The sequence below is a fragment of the Abramis brama genome (genome assembly GCF_963993115.1).
Source record: "Abramis brama genome assembly, chromosome: 14".
Classification (NCBI taxonomy): Eukaryota; Metazoa; Chordata; class Actinopteri; order Cypriniformes; family Leuciscidae; genus Abramis; species Abramis brama.
In genome coordinates this window covers 29,509,762-29,527,823 of record NC_139976.1, presented here as the reverse complement: position 1 = coordinate 29,527,823, position 18,062 = coordinate 29,509,762, and the positions used below count along the sequence as shown (strand labels likewise).

Below are 18,062 nucleotides of genomic sequence, written 5' to 3'. Positions count from 1 at the left end.
ATAGTGTGGGGTTGTAAATGTAGATATTTTGAAAAAGTGCACACCTGTATTCTGATATTCTAACGTTTTTCAATATGATGCGTCATTCATGTTCATAGAACAGATGACAAACGGAATGAGTTACATATACCATTATTTTAATTCCTTGTGCCTTATGAAAAATATTGAACCCCATTTATATAATTGATATCCTTGAGCATTTTGAGAAAAAAAAAAAAAAAAATCGCTAAGAAATTGTGTGGTGGCCCTCAACCGGTCTTCTGTGTATTTTTCTAGCACATCTAACAGAGATGCTGGGTTCAGATCCAAGTGCAGAGATTTTAATGAGCAACGCTGACAGCTAACAATTCTTAGTACTGAATCCCAAGACAATTTCCAAAGAGTCAAAATAAGCAGTCAGACATGATGAAGGGTAAACAAATGCATATCACACAATTTAAAAGCACATGTAGGCTACTGTAGAAGATAACTGGATACAAGAAAACAGGAGTCAGATGAACCATGACAGACAGGAATATGATTATAGAAAATTGCAGTGGCAATTACATTCAAGACTTGACAAAAACTGCACAGAGAGTGAATGAGACTATAAATACAACTATGAAAAATGATGAGCAGGTGTGAGCAATCAAGATTTCAATTCCGTAAATCTTGGTTACAGCGACTTCGGTGAGTAAACAATCAGCAGACATTCAAATACTTTGATGAATTGTGAATGTATGAAAACAGAATTTCAATTTGAAGGTTGCTCTGGCAAATAAAAAGTCTTATTCTTTGAATTATGGGATAATGGTAAATGTTTTTCTCCTGTGAATTGGTCAGATCAGTGTTGTCAGATCAGCAAGAAGCAATGGTTGTTGGTGTTATGAATCAAATGAGGCAGCAATTGTGCAAGTGGATGAAATTAAAGTGCTGCAGTGCAACGCTATTGTCTGGCTTCTGAAGACTAAGAAGCCAGACTAAGACCAGTAAATTAAGAGGGGGGGGGGGGGGGGGGGGGGGGTAACAGGTAATGTTACAGTCTTCTACCAAACACACACCTGTTGCCTCAGGTTCATTTACATTTCAAACTAGCTCACCTTGCACTTTGGGAGAAGGAGAGTCGAAGAGTGTGTCTGTGTGTCTCTGTGTGTGTACGCTCAGGAGTATTTTCTGCCTAATAATGTAAAAAAAAATTGAATTGAATTGAATCTGCTTTGTGTTTCATGAGGCTTGATATGTGGACCCTTACAAAAATCTAATGCAGTATCATGCATGGTATCAAATGATATAACAATTCTTGATATTTCTTTATATAACCATATTCATATACCATAGCATTTACATGATACTTTAGCGCATTTCATATTTACTATCTAACTGTCTCTCACTTTGTTTTGCTCCATTTTGTCTCTGTGATTCTATGAACAACATTGCCCTCTACAGGTAAGTACAAAGTTTACCATTACTGCATGGTCACAAAACACTTTCATGACAAATATGTAATTCCAAACTAACCACACTTTGTGCAGCAAAGAACTCAGAACCCTGCGGATCTGACTTACAGGTTGCTGTTTTTTTACACAATTGCTTATACATTAACATTCTAAATAACACACAGTGAATGAAACATGACACTCAAGGAGCAAAACCAGCCCAGGAGCCTCATTTATAACCGTTGCGTACGCACAAAACAGGTTTTGAAAGAGGCGTAGGCCTACGCCACTTCCGACGCATAAGTTGTGATTTATAAAAACAAACTTGACAGGAAAATTTGCGTACCTGCAAGCAAACTCTGACCCATGCGTACGAACGTTTTGGAGACAGAGCAGTTTGGCGACACCGATGGTGAGCTGGAGTTAAATGTCTTTTTGGTCACTTTTAAACAGAAAATTTAAAGAAAATGATATATATATAGAAAGATAATGCAAATATAATTTCACTCACCAAGCCTATCACTTGAAGCAAATATCCATCCTTTTTTAAATGTCCGCGCCAGCGAGCGCGTTGGGCCGTTTAGTGAAACTGACGGCATATACAGTGCTATGCATGCTAAAGTTGACTAAAAAGAGGAATAAAAAAATTAACTTAATGCCTTAATTAAAAAAATTAGGAAAAATCCAACCTTTAAGGACACCAATTTTGTTTGTGAATGAATAATGTATTGTAAATAAATAAATGTTCTTCCTTAAAATACAGGGTGCATAAGTTTGGACACCCCTATATTAAATTCCCATAGAGGCAGGCAGATTTTTATTTTTAAAGGCCAGTTACTTCATGGATCCAGGATACTATGCATCCTGATAAAGTTCCATTAGCCTTTGGAATTAAAATAGCCCCACATCATCACATAGCCTTCACCATACCTAGAGATTGGCATGGTTTTATTTCAGTTAGCCTAATAGCTGGTTTGATTTGCATTGAGAGATGATCTTATGGAAAGTACTCCATGCCAATCTCTAGGTATGGTGAAGGCTATGTGATGATGTGGGGCTATTTTAATTCCAAAGGCTAATGGAACTTTATCAGGATGCATAGTGTCCTGGATCCATGAAGTAACTGGCCTTTAAAAATAAAAATCTGCCTGCCTCTATGGGAATTTAACATAGGGGTGTCCAAACTTATGCACCCTGTATTTTAAGGAAGAACATTTATTTACGATACATTATTCATTCACAAAGAAAATTGGTGTCCTTAAAGGTGCCCTAGAATGTGAAATTGAATTTATCTTGGCATAGTTAAATAACAAGAGTTCAGTACATGGACATGACATACAGTGAGTCTCAAACACCATAGTTTTCTCTTTCCTATTTAAATCTCGTTTTTGAAAAACACCCCTGAAAAACAGGCGAATCTCCACATAACACCGACTGTGACGCAACAGTCGGGATAATTAATATGTACGCCTCTAAAAATTTGCATATGCCAGCCCATGTTCAGTGCCAGGCGGAACTGCGCAGCCGAATCATCAGAAGTTCTGCAGGTGAAGAAACAAGCGAGGATCATAGGGAAAATGGCAGATCTATCTACAATCTATCTATAATCGGATACCGCTACAGTTTAATTCGAAGTTGTTAGTTGCTCTGCCCATTTCACCACGGACTGTTTTTCTAACCTGGAACAATATCAAGCAGCCAGGCTTCTCTCGGCGTCTCATACTGACGAAGGGGGCAATTTCAACTAACGTTATATTCCCGCAAGCGGTAAGTAGTGATTTTATTAACGATAATTTACACTGTGTTATCTAGATCCAGCGCGATATTGTTTTTTCCTCGAGAGACATCGTGGCTTGCAAACGAGCGAACGAAGCATGGCAGTTGCTCAGTGTTTGGATGTACAAATGAACACAAAAAATATTTTTTTAGCTCCTTCATCCGAGCCTCTGGAGAACCAGTGGGTTATGTGAATTTCTGATGTGTAATTGTTCAAGTTCAGACAGATAATCTTTCTCTCAAAGTCGTTCAACACTGTTTATGCATCAGTAAATCGCGTTGCAGTGATAAGATCTTCATTCACGCGATCAACAGGCTGTCATCTGCTCAATGGTCATCACTGCAACCTTTTATGTGATGGGAATAGATCTAAATACTTAAAAAACTTCTCATGATTCGTTAATCCCGATAGCTGTAATAGTAAAAACGTATAAAAGCTGTAATAGTAAAAGTTTTCCAGATAGCTCTACATGTAATGCCAGATATTTCATATGCAAGCATGTCAGCCAATCACAGCAGTGGGCAACAACACTGAAGTCTCACAGCAGACACGCCCCTTCAAACTGAGTGTTCAAATCGGGATGAAATCAGGCTAGGAAATATGCCTTTTATTTCTAAATTATAACATCTACGGCACCTTTAAAGTTTGGATTTTTCCTAATTTTTTTAATTAAGGCATTAAGTTCAATTTCCAAAAGATGATTTTTTATTCCTCTTTTTAGTCAACTTTAGCATGGGTGTCTAAACTTATGCATAGCACTGTATAATGGCAGATGAAGTACCGTAAATCTTCATTATGAGTCCTAATCATAAATACAATGCATCTTCACAATAACAGTTTAAATAAATAAAAGAATGATTTAAACTATATTTTACTTCTCATATAAACATTTAGATTAAATATGACATTCTCATTAATGGAGTTAAACACTTAAATTACATGAAATCATTACTGAGAAGTTACAACATTTTATATATTCAATAAATATAAATATTTGTAGTGGATGTGATGCATTTGAACACTTTTCCTGTGGCGTGCTGTGTTTTAATGTTTTCACTACAGAGAGAATTGCTTATCATGATAATAGAAGATTGTCTGAGAAAATATTTTCGTGCAAATAATGCACAAGAAGGCCTATCTGTTTCCATTAAAATATAAATCAATTAAAAATACTATTTGGTCAGTGGAAAAGACTGAGAAAATCTTTCTCTGAAATGTAGCCTATTTTATAGCCTACTATTTGATTTATTTATTCAAAAAAAGGCAAGGATAGGCTACTAAATGATTTTATCAATGTAATGTGACGGCACATCCGTATCTCATGTTTTCCAAATGTCTTGTACCTTTAAACATGTTATCACGTGGATGAATATGCATATGCAAATGATATGCAGATGAGGATATGCATAGAAAACAAGGCATTGTATATGGTTATTTCGGGGAGGTGATGCATGAGCGCACAATCTTCCGCTGACTGGGATTTATAAAGATTTATTTTGCGCAGGTTTTTTAGTCGGAATATTTTTTTGCGTATGCCATTTTTGGCTTTCGGGCGCACATACACTTTTAGTAAGGATCCTACACACAGTTTTATAAATGAGACCCCAGATCTTCACAATTATAAGCATATTATCAGCCTCACACTTTTCACAAAACACTACACACAGTGTTTTGCAAAAGAATACACTACTATCTTCAATTAGCATATTCTGTTATGATAATCTATAAAATCGCTCCTTTAGGAACTGTTGTAAGATGCCTACAGAGTGACATGCTATTGCATTTGTGTTACACTGTATTGCATGTGAAAAGACGGATGCGACAGCCTGAGCAGACTCACAAATGTGCTCTACTACAACAACTCTTCCTCTTCTCAACATGGACTGCGTGTTCCCGGAGGCAGGGTTTATGTAAATTTTAGGGTTAGTGATGTCACTAATCCGGGAGGAATGTCGTGTAGTCCCTACCTGCCGTTTGTTGTAGTCCTTAAAAACTATTTCTTTAAAAGCAAATATCTCCCTTTGCTTTGAACTTTGAACACTGTAACTTTGCATATGTTGTTTATGCTCACACAGCAATATTACACACTAACTAAAGTTAGAAAAGTGAAATCATAATCAACCACCCCTTTAAAACACTTCCACAAAGGATACACCTGTGTATCCTTGCTCATAACTCCTCAGGAAGCTTCCTCACTCCTCGATCCATGCCTCCTCACAGTGCAATTGAGATGTCCTTCAAGATGGCTGAGCTCAATTGGTTTCCAGGTTATAGGATGGAGGACGGAGGAGCGAGGAAATGAGGAGGGATATTGAGAAGCACCCAGAGTGTGCACTGTGCACGGATCCACACTTCGAAAATCTTCCTGAAATAGTACACCAACCGGGGACTTTTGATAATTCTCTTTTCAACATACTATGCTTTGGGACACACCTCTTCACACACGTAGCCCTCAAACCGTATTCACTTTATAGCCCTTAATTCTGTAATTGTGGACAAACGTGGGCACAGAGGACTCAGATGTGAGTGACCCTATTTTTTATTTATTATAAATGTTATATCACTGTCTTCGATAAAATTTTGTCTATCCATTTATGGTGTGTTTTTTTATTTTGGGGGTATTTTTGAATTTATTTACTTCAAAAAGTACCATATTTTCTATGTAAATTATGCTTATTTTTTTGAGTGTGAGTTTTTGGCATGATGAGAATGTTGTACAGGATCAGCCCTTCATTTGTGTGTATGTTAGATATGCATTGTATTGGATCTATTGATTTATTTTTACAAAAAAACAAGAAGAATGCTCTAAATTACAGTTTTTGCTCTAAATTACATTACTTTCACTTTCACTGTCACTTTCACTTTCACTTTTTCCCATTCATTTCTCTGGGTGTCCATTTTTGACCCAAATACAAGATTAAGGATTTTTTTTTTTTTCACCCACTTAACATTGTAGAATTGAGTCAAAAAAAAAATTGTGTGTGTTCAGGAGGCAAACTTAGGAAAAGTGGCCAAGTCTTGTATCAGATCAAGGGAAATATTTTTTAAAAATAAATCAAAATTATTTTGCCCACATTTGTCCAGAATACGGTTTTAGGGTTAATCTCACATAAGGATGGATAGTATATGGACATTGGGAGGCAGGGAGAGAGATATTTGGAGGCCATGATTGATAAGGGCCAATGGAGAGAATATGTTCAGGACACCAGGGTTCAACCCCTACTGTTTTAAAGGTGCTCTAGGCGATGTCACGCGTTTTTTAGGCTGAAACATTTTTTGTCACATGCAGCAAACATCTCCTCAGTTCTCACTATCCGCTAGCTGCCTGTCCCCTGAACACACTGTAAAAAAAATGCGGTCTCTGTAGACAGCCCAGGCTCCACAAACGGCAACAAAAACAAACTGGCCCAGCCTGGACCATGAAACATAACAAACAGTGTTCCAGCCAATAACCGACAAGAATGATTTGGGGGTGGGGGTTGGGGGGTTAGTGCGAGTAACTTGAAGGGGGGTGTGGGGAGTGGAGGAGAGAGAAGCATGAAGAGGGAAGTTAGCTAGAGGAGAGATGTCCTAGACAACGACTAACGTTAGAATTATATTCTCTTGAATTTTGATATGGCCGACACACGACCAAAGAGACGACGTTCCGATGAACAAATAGCAAAGAAGAGGGGAAAAGGAGAAGGAATGCACGGAAGGGAGGGGACGGGATGAGGAGGAGGGAGGGTCGAGCTAGTCTCTGTTTTGCTTGACAATACTTCGAACGTCATCAATAAATTATGTCACCCAACATCGCTAAGAGCACCTTTAAAGGAAGTTCCATGACCACAGAGAGGTTTAACCTCTGTATAACATCTCATTCAAAGGACGGTGCTTGTTACAGAATAGTGTCCCTGTCACTATACAGTCTGTGGCATTACGAGCCACAGAGACCACAGATTGAGCACCTCCTGCTGGCCTCACTAACACCTCTTCCAGCAGCAACCTTGTTCAAAAATCGATATAGAGTAAGAATTCATTATCTGAATGCCGTGCCATCATAATTTGTGATTGTAGCACTTTTAATCAAGAGTGAGTATGTGTTCTGTCTGTCTACTCCAAGCGAGTTCATGCTAATGGAGGGTTTCGTGCGAACACACAGAATTTAGCAACAACCCATCTCTTCCCCTTTCTCTTTCTGTGAAGCTGTCTGTCTGTTTCTATTTTCTCTCCAACTCTCACAATGAAAACAGACAAATCTTTTTCTGGTAAAATTGGACATATCATACTGTTGATGTACATGATGCGATGATGAAGTCATATTTATTTTGATTATGTCTAACACATTATACTGCTTTCCTTAGAAACCACTCTTCCCCTTTCCCCTCATCTCGTTGACACTATCTCTTCCTCCCTGCTTCCTTTGATGGAAACTCTGTGAAATTACACAACACCATACATTTCTACCATGTGCTCAGTGTCATCATGACAGAGTAAGAAATTAGTGATTTTTGACTCAACTCTTCATATCTATCTATCTATCTATCTATCTATCTATCTATCTATCTATCTATCTATCTATCTATCTATCTATCCATAATAGTTTTTTTTTTACCTCTGGACTGACATCATTCTAACAATGAATCTAATATATAATTAGTTCAGCAACAGTCTCCAAGGAAGCCTACTTAATGTAATCTTGAGGACTATTATTTAAAATAATAATTTGAACTGATTGTGACAGATTGAATTTTGATTCATTTACATTCAATCATTTAGCAGACACTTTTTTTCAGTGTGCACTAGGACAGAATTGCTTACATAGTCGTCTTCATAGTCGTACCCATTGCAAATGTACACAAACTTATCGAATCAGTAGTGAAAATCCCATTGTACGTCATAACAGATTGGCAGCAGAAGTTGAGGTTAGTGCAACATGGAATTTCAGGGGTGCATTCATTTAACCCATATAGTACATGACCTTATAAAGCAATACTGATATATTTGAGAGTATCTGTCTCATCACTGTTTCTATTTCTGTTTGGGAGTGAAAGATGATAATTCAGTGGTTCAAAAAATACACTTTGTCTTGTATAATCCATGGGAAAGAAAGAGTGCAATACTGACATCAAGAGACTGCTGAATGAAAGTTAAAGATGATATTACATCATAATATAATAAATATAATATAATATAATATAATACAATACAATACAATACAATACAATACAATACAATATAATTAATATAATATAATATAATATAATATAATATGTAGTTATATTTTCTCTTGACCATAGATGGCGGAAAAAACTCATATTAACATTTAATGAGTAGCTATGCTCTTATTAACTTTGTCATTTCATCTGAATATCAACATTTGTGAGATTTAGTCATGAAAACCTGTTTGATTAATTTATCTAATTTTGTTCTCTGAAAAATAGTGATTTGTGACATATTATAATGAATATCAAATGCTTTTTTGACTATTTGTTATTGAGGGATTTGTGGACACATTCATGTTTTTAGATTTGTGAAGTAATTTTTATTATTATTTTTAAGTCAAAAGGTGAAATTAGACCCTTGGGGTGAGATGGCCTCTATGTAAAAGTCTTGTGCTATTACACGTACAATAGCTGTTTCTGTTTATTTTTTTAACACACTGGCTGATGATGACGAAATCAAAGAAAAAATATTAAATCATATTTTACATACAGACTTGTGGTAAAAAACAAAACAAAAAAACAACTATGAGCAAACTATCTTAAAAATCTTAAAAATAAGTTTCATTTACTATATCCAAATTATGCTTTAATAATCTCAGATTTGATATTATTCTCTGTTCATGATGTTTTATTTTTTAATAGAGTTCAAGTGAATGTAGTTAAAAGTGGCTGTAGTAAAATAAAACTGTCTAGCATTTAGCTACATAATACACTGTATCATAACTATCATGAATAACATTTAAAAATTACATTGTTCATTTAGTTAGTAAGAAATGAATTGGAACTTTTTTATGATATTTTTTGTATATACTCATATATGAATGTACATTAACTACTGGTCTCTCAAGTATTATATAATGTTTGGTATGATTTATTAATGCATAGTCATCAATAACCTTAAGTAGGCTATGCTTTGACCCCATAATTGGTCTGTCTACGTCAGTGTAAAAAAAAAGAGGAATTTCCCCTGCAGGATATATAAATTCTGAACATGATGGGGCTTTGTTACTGTTGGAGTCTGGTGACTTTGTACATTTTCTTTTTCATTGCTGTTGTTATAATGAACTTCCAGGGTAAGTCTTTTCATTTTTGAATTATATGAAATAATGATTGTAAAGAATTTTGTTTAATATACTGTTTTTAATAATATTTGCATTATGCTATACTATTTATACCACTTTAATGTAGGTTTATAAGATTGATGTATTAAACAATATACATGAATACGTGTTTGGAAATAAGTTAGGTAACCACAGTACCAGTCAATTAGAATCAAGTGCATTTATGTGAAATCATGATGTCCAGTCATGACTGAAGCACATGTGAGTGTTTGAGCCATGAGTGTGAGATCTGCGTCACAGTTACGTACTTCTAATTGCGTCTCTCTCTCTCTCTCTCTCTCTCCTCCTGTAGCTCTGTTATTCACGTTAGTGGGAATCGTGGGAATCGTGAGATCTGCCCCTGTCCCTCAGAAATTGGACATTATGGACAAGGAAACTATTGAACAGGCACACAGTTTAATCAGCGAAATTCTTAAAGATATTCCTACAGTGCACACAGCCTGGATAAACAGTAAGGTAAGCACATCCGTTTCAGGGCTGCACAACGTCCTCCATACTAAGAAGAGTAGTCAATCAATATGGGGTTTTCACTGATTGATTCTTAAACGTTTTTATTTGGTCCCTCTGAACTTGAATATTTGGTAACATGCTTGCTGTTTAACCTATGTGCATTGGCTTGTGGTTAGGATAGTCTAGTGGCCAAAGATCTGGGCTGGCAATTGAAGAGTTGATCTTTGAACATATCACCATTGTGCCTTGGATTAAGAACTGAACTGAACTGGAAATGTTAATACAAAAATGTTTGCCTTAACTTCATATCCATAGCTATCAGTATATATAACTTTACAAGCATACAATATTTGGACGCGTTTGGACACTTTGGTCACATTTAAATCTGACTGGCATCTCACCAGATTCTAAAACCTTTCTCAGAATAACCTCACGAATTTTAAAGGAGTTTCACCGCAGAGTTTCCTAAAGTAACCATCAGTGTAGTTCGCATTAACTGTGGACTGTGTTCGACATTATCTGACAACCATAACATGTCCAAATACATTTTGGGGCCTCTGTATGCAAATTTACTTTGCTCTGGCATGTCTGTGAGATTTTAGAGTATGAATCCTTGGTGTACAAGAAATGTTGCCATGTTTAAACACGTCAAATGCTTATCTCTCTCAGAGTCTGACTTTGGGGCACAACTCAACTAGGCTGCAGCTGCAGTACTTAAAGACACAAATGATACCCTCTGCCCCAGTTCTCCAGAACATCTCTAGTAACTTCAGTCTGGTGAGTTTCATTCCATTTTTTTTTTTTTACATGAATGAATGCCATTTGCCAAGTCAAGCATGTCTGTTGCTCTTCATCATACTTAGCTAAGGCTAAGAATATATACAAATCCCTAAAACTGTGTAGTACTGTAAAGTACTGCACCATTTGTGCCTCAGACATGAATGATATTAGGCCTACTCTTGATTTCTGAGAGACGCACCGAGATGGCAACGAGGCTATTTAATTTGCGATCTGGCTGTGGTCATTTCATTTATAGAGTTACACACACACACATTAGTGCATAGTGATTTTAGTGGTTTATGTGTAGTATCGTTCTATCCCTTGGCTCAGCTGTTATACAGCAAACACAAGGAGTGGTTATTTGGTAGAATTCATTATTTTGTTTTGAAGCCATTATATGTGCCTTTCTGAATAAGGTATTCAGTTTCTGGAGCATCCGATTGTGCTATTCCTTTTCTAAGCAATCAGACTTTTGTAAAAAAAAATAAAACAAATTAAATTAAACAAAGATTATTGAAGTACATTTTACAAGAAAATACTATTTCAGTCTTTCTGCTTCAAAATTTCCTGTTTTAAATTTTTTTTAAAGCCAATTAAGCTAATAATTATTAGGCTTCTTTTATAGACTTCATGATGGCAGATTTTCTGAGGAACACAATTTAAAAGACAAATATAACAGGATTGAAAGTTCAGCAAATAAATTGTGAGATCTCTCCGTTATTGTCACAGGAAACCTGCTTTGCTCACATAGTGAAGGGACTGCAACTACATCTGAATCTCTTGAAAGAGATCAGCAAATCAACCATGCTGAACCAGACAGACAAGGTGAAAGGACTACAGGCTGAAATTCGAGACCTTCTGCTTCTAATCGACAAGGTATGGAGTTAGACTTGGACTGTTCTTCTGTTAAACCAAGAGGAAATTTATATGATTGTTTTGTACTACTATTTTGCAGTCTCAGTTCCTGAATTGCATGAGTGTTAGTCATGGCTTGATTTAGAAACTTACTTTCAAGCACTGGTAAATTTAAATCATGTCTGGAATCATATTGCAGTATCCCTCTTAGGATAGCAATCAAGTAGTGTGTTTAATCTAAAGTAATTTAAATAGAGAAAGTAAACCTGATCTTATGAAAAGTCATAATAAGATAATATTACATAAAAAAAAAAAAAAAATTTACTAATCAAACATATACCTACCAATGAAGCCTATTGTAATAAGAAAAAAGAAAAAAAACTATAAAAGTCTTACTTATGATCAAAGTGTGTTGGGAGGGTGCAACTTTTGGTTTTATTTCCAAATGCAGTTTAATGGAACTGTCTAATAATATATTGCATGTTTGAATGCTTCATGTATTTATGTATTTTCACAGTTGCAGACACAGGCAGGATTTGACCAGTCAAAGCAGGCATCAGACAACCATCATGATCTGACCAAACATCTGTCAGGTGAATACATGACTCAGGTGGCAGCCCACCTCACTCTGCAACAGCTTCAGGACTTCAGTAGTGACGTCCTCCGCAGTATCCTCAGTATGACCTCCGATAAGTCCATCTCAGAGAATACTATCACTGTGCAGCACTAATGCACAAAATGTACTTCAGTTTTAACGTGAACACTTTAAAGTGTTCGACAAGGGTGAATTGGAAAGTTTAGTCTTTGTCCACTGTCTGCACTCTGTCCACACTGTCTCACCTTTGAGTTTTTGCAAAGATTCGAGTACAGACGACAGCATTGTCAAAACGATCCCTGTATCAGTATTTTGCGCATTTATTATTATTTATATTGTATTTATTTATTTATTTATTTATTTACCAATTTACCCTTAAACTACTGTATTTTTCACAATCTGCCTCAGAAAGCAACATATAATTTAACTCAATATGTGAAATATTTTTCAGTATTATATGATCCTATACAAAGGTTATTTATTGAGCACATGACCATGTCTCATAAGTTGTTAAATGAGATCATGGTCATTGGATTGATCTCCTGATCTCTGTGAGAACCTACTGATTTTATTACTCATTTCATGTGATATTATGTTCTTGTTTTTGTTTTTCTTACTTATACAAAAGCACCCATAAATGAGATTCAATTTTATTTTATGTATGGTTCAACTAAATATTGTTATTTATTTATTTAAGTGAAGAATACATGTATTTATTTTTGCCATTATTTGTATATGAAATGTTTGGAATATTTAAAGATGTATCACATTTGATCAAAATAAAAGAAAAAAATATATATTGAAAAGTTTGTGTTTTAAGTCATGCTAAATAACAAAGAAAGAGGAAAAAAAAAAACATTTTTGAGGCTGAGTGTTAAACATTTATTGTTATTAGTCAGTTGCTCATATTTTCTCTGTGTATTTTTCTGTAATTGAGATGTAATTTTGCCATATTTAGAGAGAAGACAATTAATTAATACATAATGATAACAACCCATTCAGTTATAGACAGATAATGCACACCATGGTGGTTATGTGGCCACGACGCACACATTGTTGTCGTGGTTGGCTGCACAGATCTGAGACATGGCTGGACTGGCCATTGGGCATACCGGGCATTTTCCCGGTGGGCCGACGTGCTTTTTGGGCCGATACATCTCATACTCATACATACTTTTTATTATTATTATTATTATTTTTTTTTTTAACGGCCCATAAAATTTGTACATCGGCGGCCCATTCGTTTTGTTTTGTTTTGCTTAATTGGCGGCGCTGGGTTTGTGCCGGTGTAATGCATTGGTCAAAAAAAAGTCAGTGTTAGTTTTTTTTTTCCTGACAGACCGGCCCATGAAACACGTAGATCAGCGGCCCATTGGCTCTTTTCTTGATTGACACTGGGCTGGCCCAATCACAACTTTAAACGAGTGAGCGAGCCTGCAGCAGTGTCAGTGTGTATCTGTCAAAATAGTCAGCGAGATGGAGAAGAAACGGAATGTGCAGAGAAATAGCGTGAAAAAATAGAACCAGGCCCTTAAAGCAGACACTGTAAACTGTGTCAAAATATATGTTTTCTGACCTTCATCAGCTCCAGCGGCAGATGATGATAGTGAAGAAGATCAGGAGAGAGATGAGAAAGTGTAGAGCCTGCGGTAAGCAGAACTACTTTCAAAACACTTAGGCCATGTCATGAGTGTAGGAACCCATTACCCAGTTACAGATTATTTCCACATCTGCATAGTTGACGATTACCGCAATTCACTAGAAATTTAATGAGAGGCGTTTGTAAACCATGTTTTCCGCCAAAATAAAAGATCATGTGCCTATCTCTTTCAAGTATAGAAATTGGTACAACACTAATTATGAAAGTTTCCTTTATTTTTTAGTGCATTTGTTTTACAAAATGTCTATTACTGTCATTGGATTAATATTATAACTATTATTATGTAGTAGGTGTAATGTAAATAGACACTAAATAAAAGAGGTTTGAATTTTTCTTTGTTTAATTTGCACACTGAATATGGGTTGGAGCTTTTAATTTTGAACTCTCAAAGTGCACCAGATTGATGAATTTAACATTAAAATGCACAAAATTTTCTCACGGGGGGGGCATACCCCCGAACCCCCATAGAAGGACCGAGGTCCCACCACCACAGTTTTAACAAAAATCCTTTAAGAAACACTTGTATTGCTATGCCAATGCAGCTTATAGCTTGTTTCAGGATTCATCACTGTATAGTATAGTTCAACTGTATTAATAAATGTCCAATTTTTACTTATTCATCTGTTAACTCTCACTTGTTCCTATATCTCACTCATTACCTGGCATTAGTGGTTTTAATGAATAGGAGTTGGTATGCATATAATTAAGGGCGTGCAAAGATGGGTGGTGTTTATGATCATATAGTGGGCCGGTCTGGGCCAAAATGCCCCGGCCGATTTTTTGTCCCAGTCCAGCCCTGATCTGAGATATAACCAAAACAATTTTGCGAAGTGATATGGAACTGTAATGCGGTCGACCGACCTGTAACTACTTCATTTACTGAAAATAAAGAGTAAAGGGTGCAACAGTGCCCATCTTTTTCAGCTGCCTTTGCTAAAGTGTTATAAGCCATAAACCAAACCAAACGGCTACGAGGTGAATCCTATTTGAATGATTTGAAGCACAATACTATTTGAAAATGGGATAAAAAGACAACAGTACAATTCTGTGCACATAACCGCTGTAATGAGGGATAGAACTACAATCCTATGAAGCAGTGTGAATGACATGATAGATTAATACTATAGTTGTTGATTATATATAAACAATATAATTTAGGTTTACTGCAAAATATGCATATAAGTCCTATAGAAGTATTTTAAGAGCGTATGAAGACAATTGATGCAGTTCACTGATTGGCAGAGCTTCTTTGCATAATTATGAGGAATGTTGTTTTTCATAGGAATTCTGAGGTTAAACTGATGTTAAAATTTACGTTAAATAATGCAGACTGATGGCTTCAACAAAAGAATACCTCTACAATTAACTGTGGTAGTTTCCTTTTGTTACCAAAAGTGAGGTGACAAAACATTTGCATGTATCAAATCATTTACAACTAGCTGAAATTCTTCAATAAATGCAGAAAATCTTCATTAGACATACCTCTCTTGACCCCATGTTGAGATCTGGGGAGTTAGGTGTAGACATGGTGGTTATTGTATTTCTAGACCAGTGTTTCCCAACCCTGTTCCTGGAGGCACACCGACACTACATCTTTTCCAACTCTTCATAATCAAACACACCTGAATCAACTCATAAGCTTGTTAGAGACTCCAAGACCAGAAATATGTGTGTCAGACAAGGGAGACATCCAAATTGTGTACTGTTGGGAAACCCTGTTCTAGACTAAATGTGAGCATGCATTTACTTATCTCACTTGCACAAAAAACAGATTCAGTATTCATCAAAATGAATAAAAATAGTAAAATACAAACTAAAATACAAACTCAAACTCGACCTGTCCGCTGGGGACATTCAGAGGCCCAACCAGGGGCCGGGGTGGGACGGCGCCGGATCAGTCAGGGGACTCACGGGGGCACCCCAGGACGTTTGCCACTGCTGGGGGGGAAACCTCTCCTCCTTTTTCCCCACTCTCTCCACGCCAATCCCTTGGCCCATGTCCGGGCCGGCCTGCTGGCGTTGAGGGGACCCGGACCATTTTATTGATAAATGTCCCATGATGGACATAGGGACAATGATCCAGGTCCCAGACGTCCAGCAGGCTGCCCACGATCAGGCTGGCCGAGAAAGAGCATGGTAAGGGGGCAGACGTACGGATGGGAGAGGCTGAGCTGGGACCACAGAGACTGGATTCAGGGGAACCGAGTGCAATCGAGAGACAGAATCTCTCGGAGCGTGATGATTTTCCCCTGGAGCAGTCTCAGGATGAGTCGTTAAAACACGCGTTCGAACAGGTCCGTGCCATCGACGGTCAGCCTCTCCAACCCGACCGGCCGCTCACCTTTCCCTATTTTTCTATTATTAAAGACAGGTTGTATCGAGTGACACAAGACACTCAGACAAAGCAAAATACAACCCAGTTATTAGTACCAAAAAGCCGTCTGGAAATGCTTTTCCAGGCGGCTCATTCTAATCCCATGGCAGGACATTTAGGTCAAATAACGACACTTAATTGTCTCATGGCCCGTTTCTTTTGGCCGGGCATTCACGAGAACGTGCGCAGGTGGTGCGCACGACCTTCTTGTCGTGAATGTCAGCTGGTAAATCCTCCGGCCGCCCCAAAAGCGCCATTGTGCCCACTTCCTCTAATGCAGGCCCCCTTTGAGAGAATTGCGATGGACCTCATCGGGCCATTAGAACGATACGCACATGGATATCATTTTGCATTAGTAATAGTGGACTATGCAACATGATATCCCGAGGCAGTGGCGCTCCGCAACATCTCGTCTAAGAGTGTCGCGGACGCACTGTTTCGCGTAATCTCCCGGGTGGGGATCTCGAAAGGGATCCTCACTGATCAGGGCATGGCGTTCATGTCACGTACATTACGCAAACTTTATGAGTTATTGGGCATTAAATCGATTCGTACCAGAGTCTATCACCCACAAATGGACGGACTGGTTGAACGGTGTAATCGCACGTTAAAGACCATGATTCGTAAATTCATTCACGAGGACGCCAAAAATTGGGTTGGAACCCCTGTTGTTTGCTGTGCACGAGGTCCCGCAAGCCTCCACGGGGTTTTCCCCCTTCAAGCTCCTTTATGGACGTCAGCCCCGCAGCGTGCTAGACGTCCTAAAGGAAACTTGGGAAGAAGGACCTTCGGAGAGTCGTAATGAAATTCAGTATGTCCTGGACCTGAGAACAAAACTCCACACCTTGGGGCGGCTCTCAATGGAGAATTTGTTTCAGACTCAGGACAGACAGACCCAGTTATACAACAGGGGAACCCGACAGAGAGAATTTTCACCGGGAGATAAAGTCCTTGTATTGCTCCCAACATCGAGTTCCAAATTACTCGCGAAGTGGCAAGGGCCCATGAAGGATACCAACGCATGGATCACCCATAGGTATCTGGCTTTACAGCCTTTTAAGTTCCAGGTGGTCCACAGGCCCGGTGCACAGATGGCTGTGGCCGACTTTCTCTCCAGGAGGAGGGGAGAGGAGGCTGCAGGCTGAATGGCTCCCCGGGCTCCCCAGTCGGGCGGTGGGGTTATGTGGCAAGGGGGGTGTGGTTTAGCGAAGTCTGTGACAGGGAGAGGATCGGGAGACAGGTGCGGGGTAACTGGGTCAAGTGCAAATGACGAACACCTTTGTGTTGTTTCAGTGATTGGCATGGAGAGACCATATAAAAGCCACGAGGAAACATAATTTGAGGAGAGAGTACTGGAGATCGGGGGAGCGTTCGTGACTGGAGTGCTAAGCAGACCGAGAGACTGTAAGGACCGCATATAGCTCAACCGAGCAGGGACCAGCATGAGAGCGAGAATGAGGACTTTGGGCTTTGTATGCGAGAGCGTGGAGTGCGCAACCACGTTGTTTTTGTTAGTTTTTTGTTTGATTTAATAAAACCCCCTCGAACTCCTAAGCCGACCCTGTCCTCTTCCTTCCTGGAACTTGTAACTCTACTACAGTGGTCTTTTACTTCATTAATATTACCTACAAACACACTTTTTTTTTTTTTTTTTTTTTAATTGTAGTGGAAACTAATTTTCTATGCCAATAATGCTTGCTGGTGAAATTTGGATAGTTTAATTGCCAGTTTTCCAGAAAGAAAGTTACATCTGAAAAGGTATTCAAGGTTTTTTAAATATGCATAATAGGTATTTTTTTCTCAAAAGAAGGCATATCATTCAGCTGAAATA

General features: G+C 37.9%; 1 protein-coding gene across 2 annotated transcripts; it reads left to right on the top strand.

Annotated features, from left to right (window-relative positions):
• The first annotated feature begins 2,882 nt into the window (after positions 1–2,882).
• Positions 2,883–12,973, top strand: csf3a (colony stimulating factor 3 (granulocyte) a). Of its 2 annotated transcripts, none has more exons than XM_084135382.1 (5): positions 2,883–3,182; positions 9,810–9,973; positions 10,637–10,744; positions 11,477–11,623; positions 12,120–12,973. In XM_084135382.1, the coding sequence occupies exons 2-5, from the start codon at positions 9,881–9,883 to the stop codon at positions 12,330–12,332; spliced, it is 561 nt and encodes a 186-aa protein (XP_083991508.1). In that variant the 5' UTR covers positions 2,883–3,182; positions 9,810–9,880; the 3' UTR covers positions 12,333–12,973. The 2 variants fall into 2 exon arrangements, with proteins under 2 accessions (XP_083991508.1, XP_083991507.1); XM_084135381.1 differs by lacking the exon at positions 2,883–3,182 and adding an exon at positions 9,392–9,469.
• Positions 12,974–18,062: the final 5,089 nt, after the last annotated feature.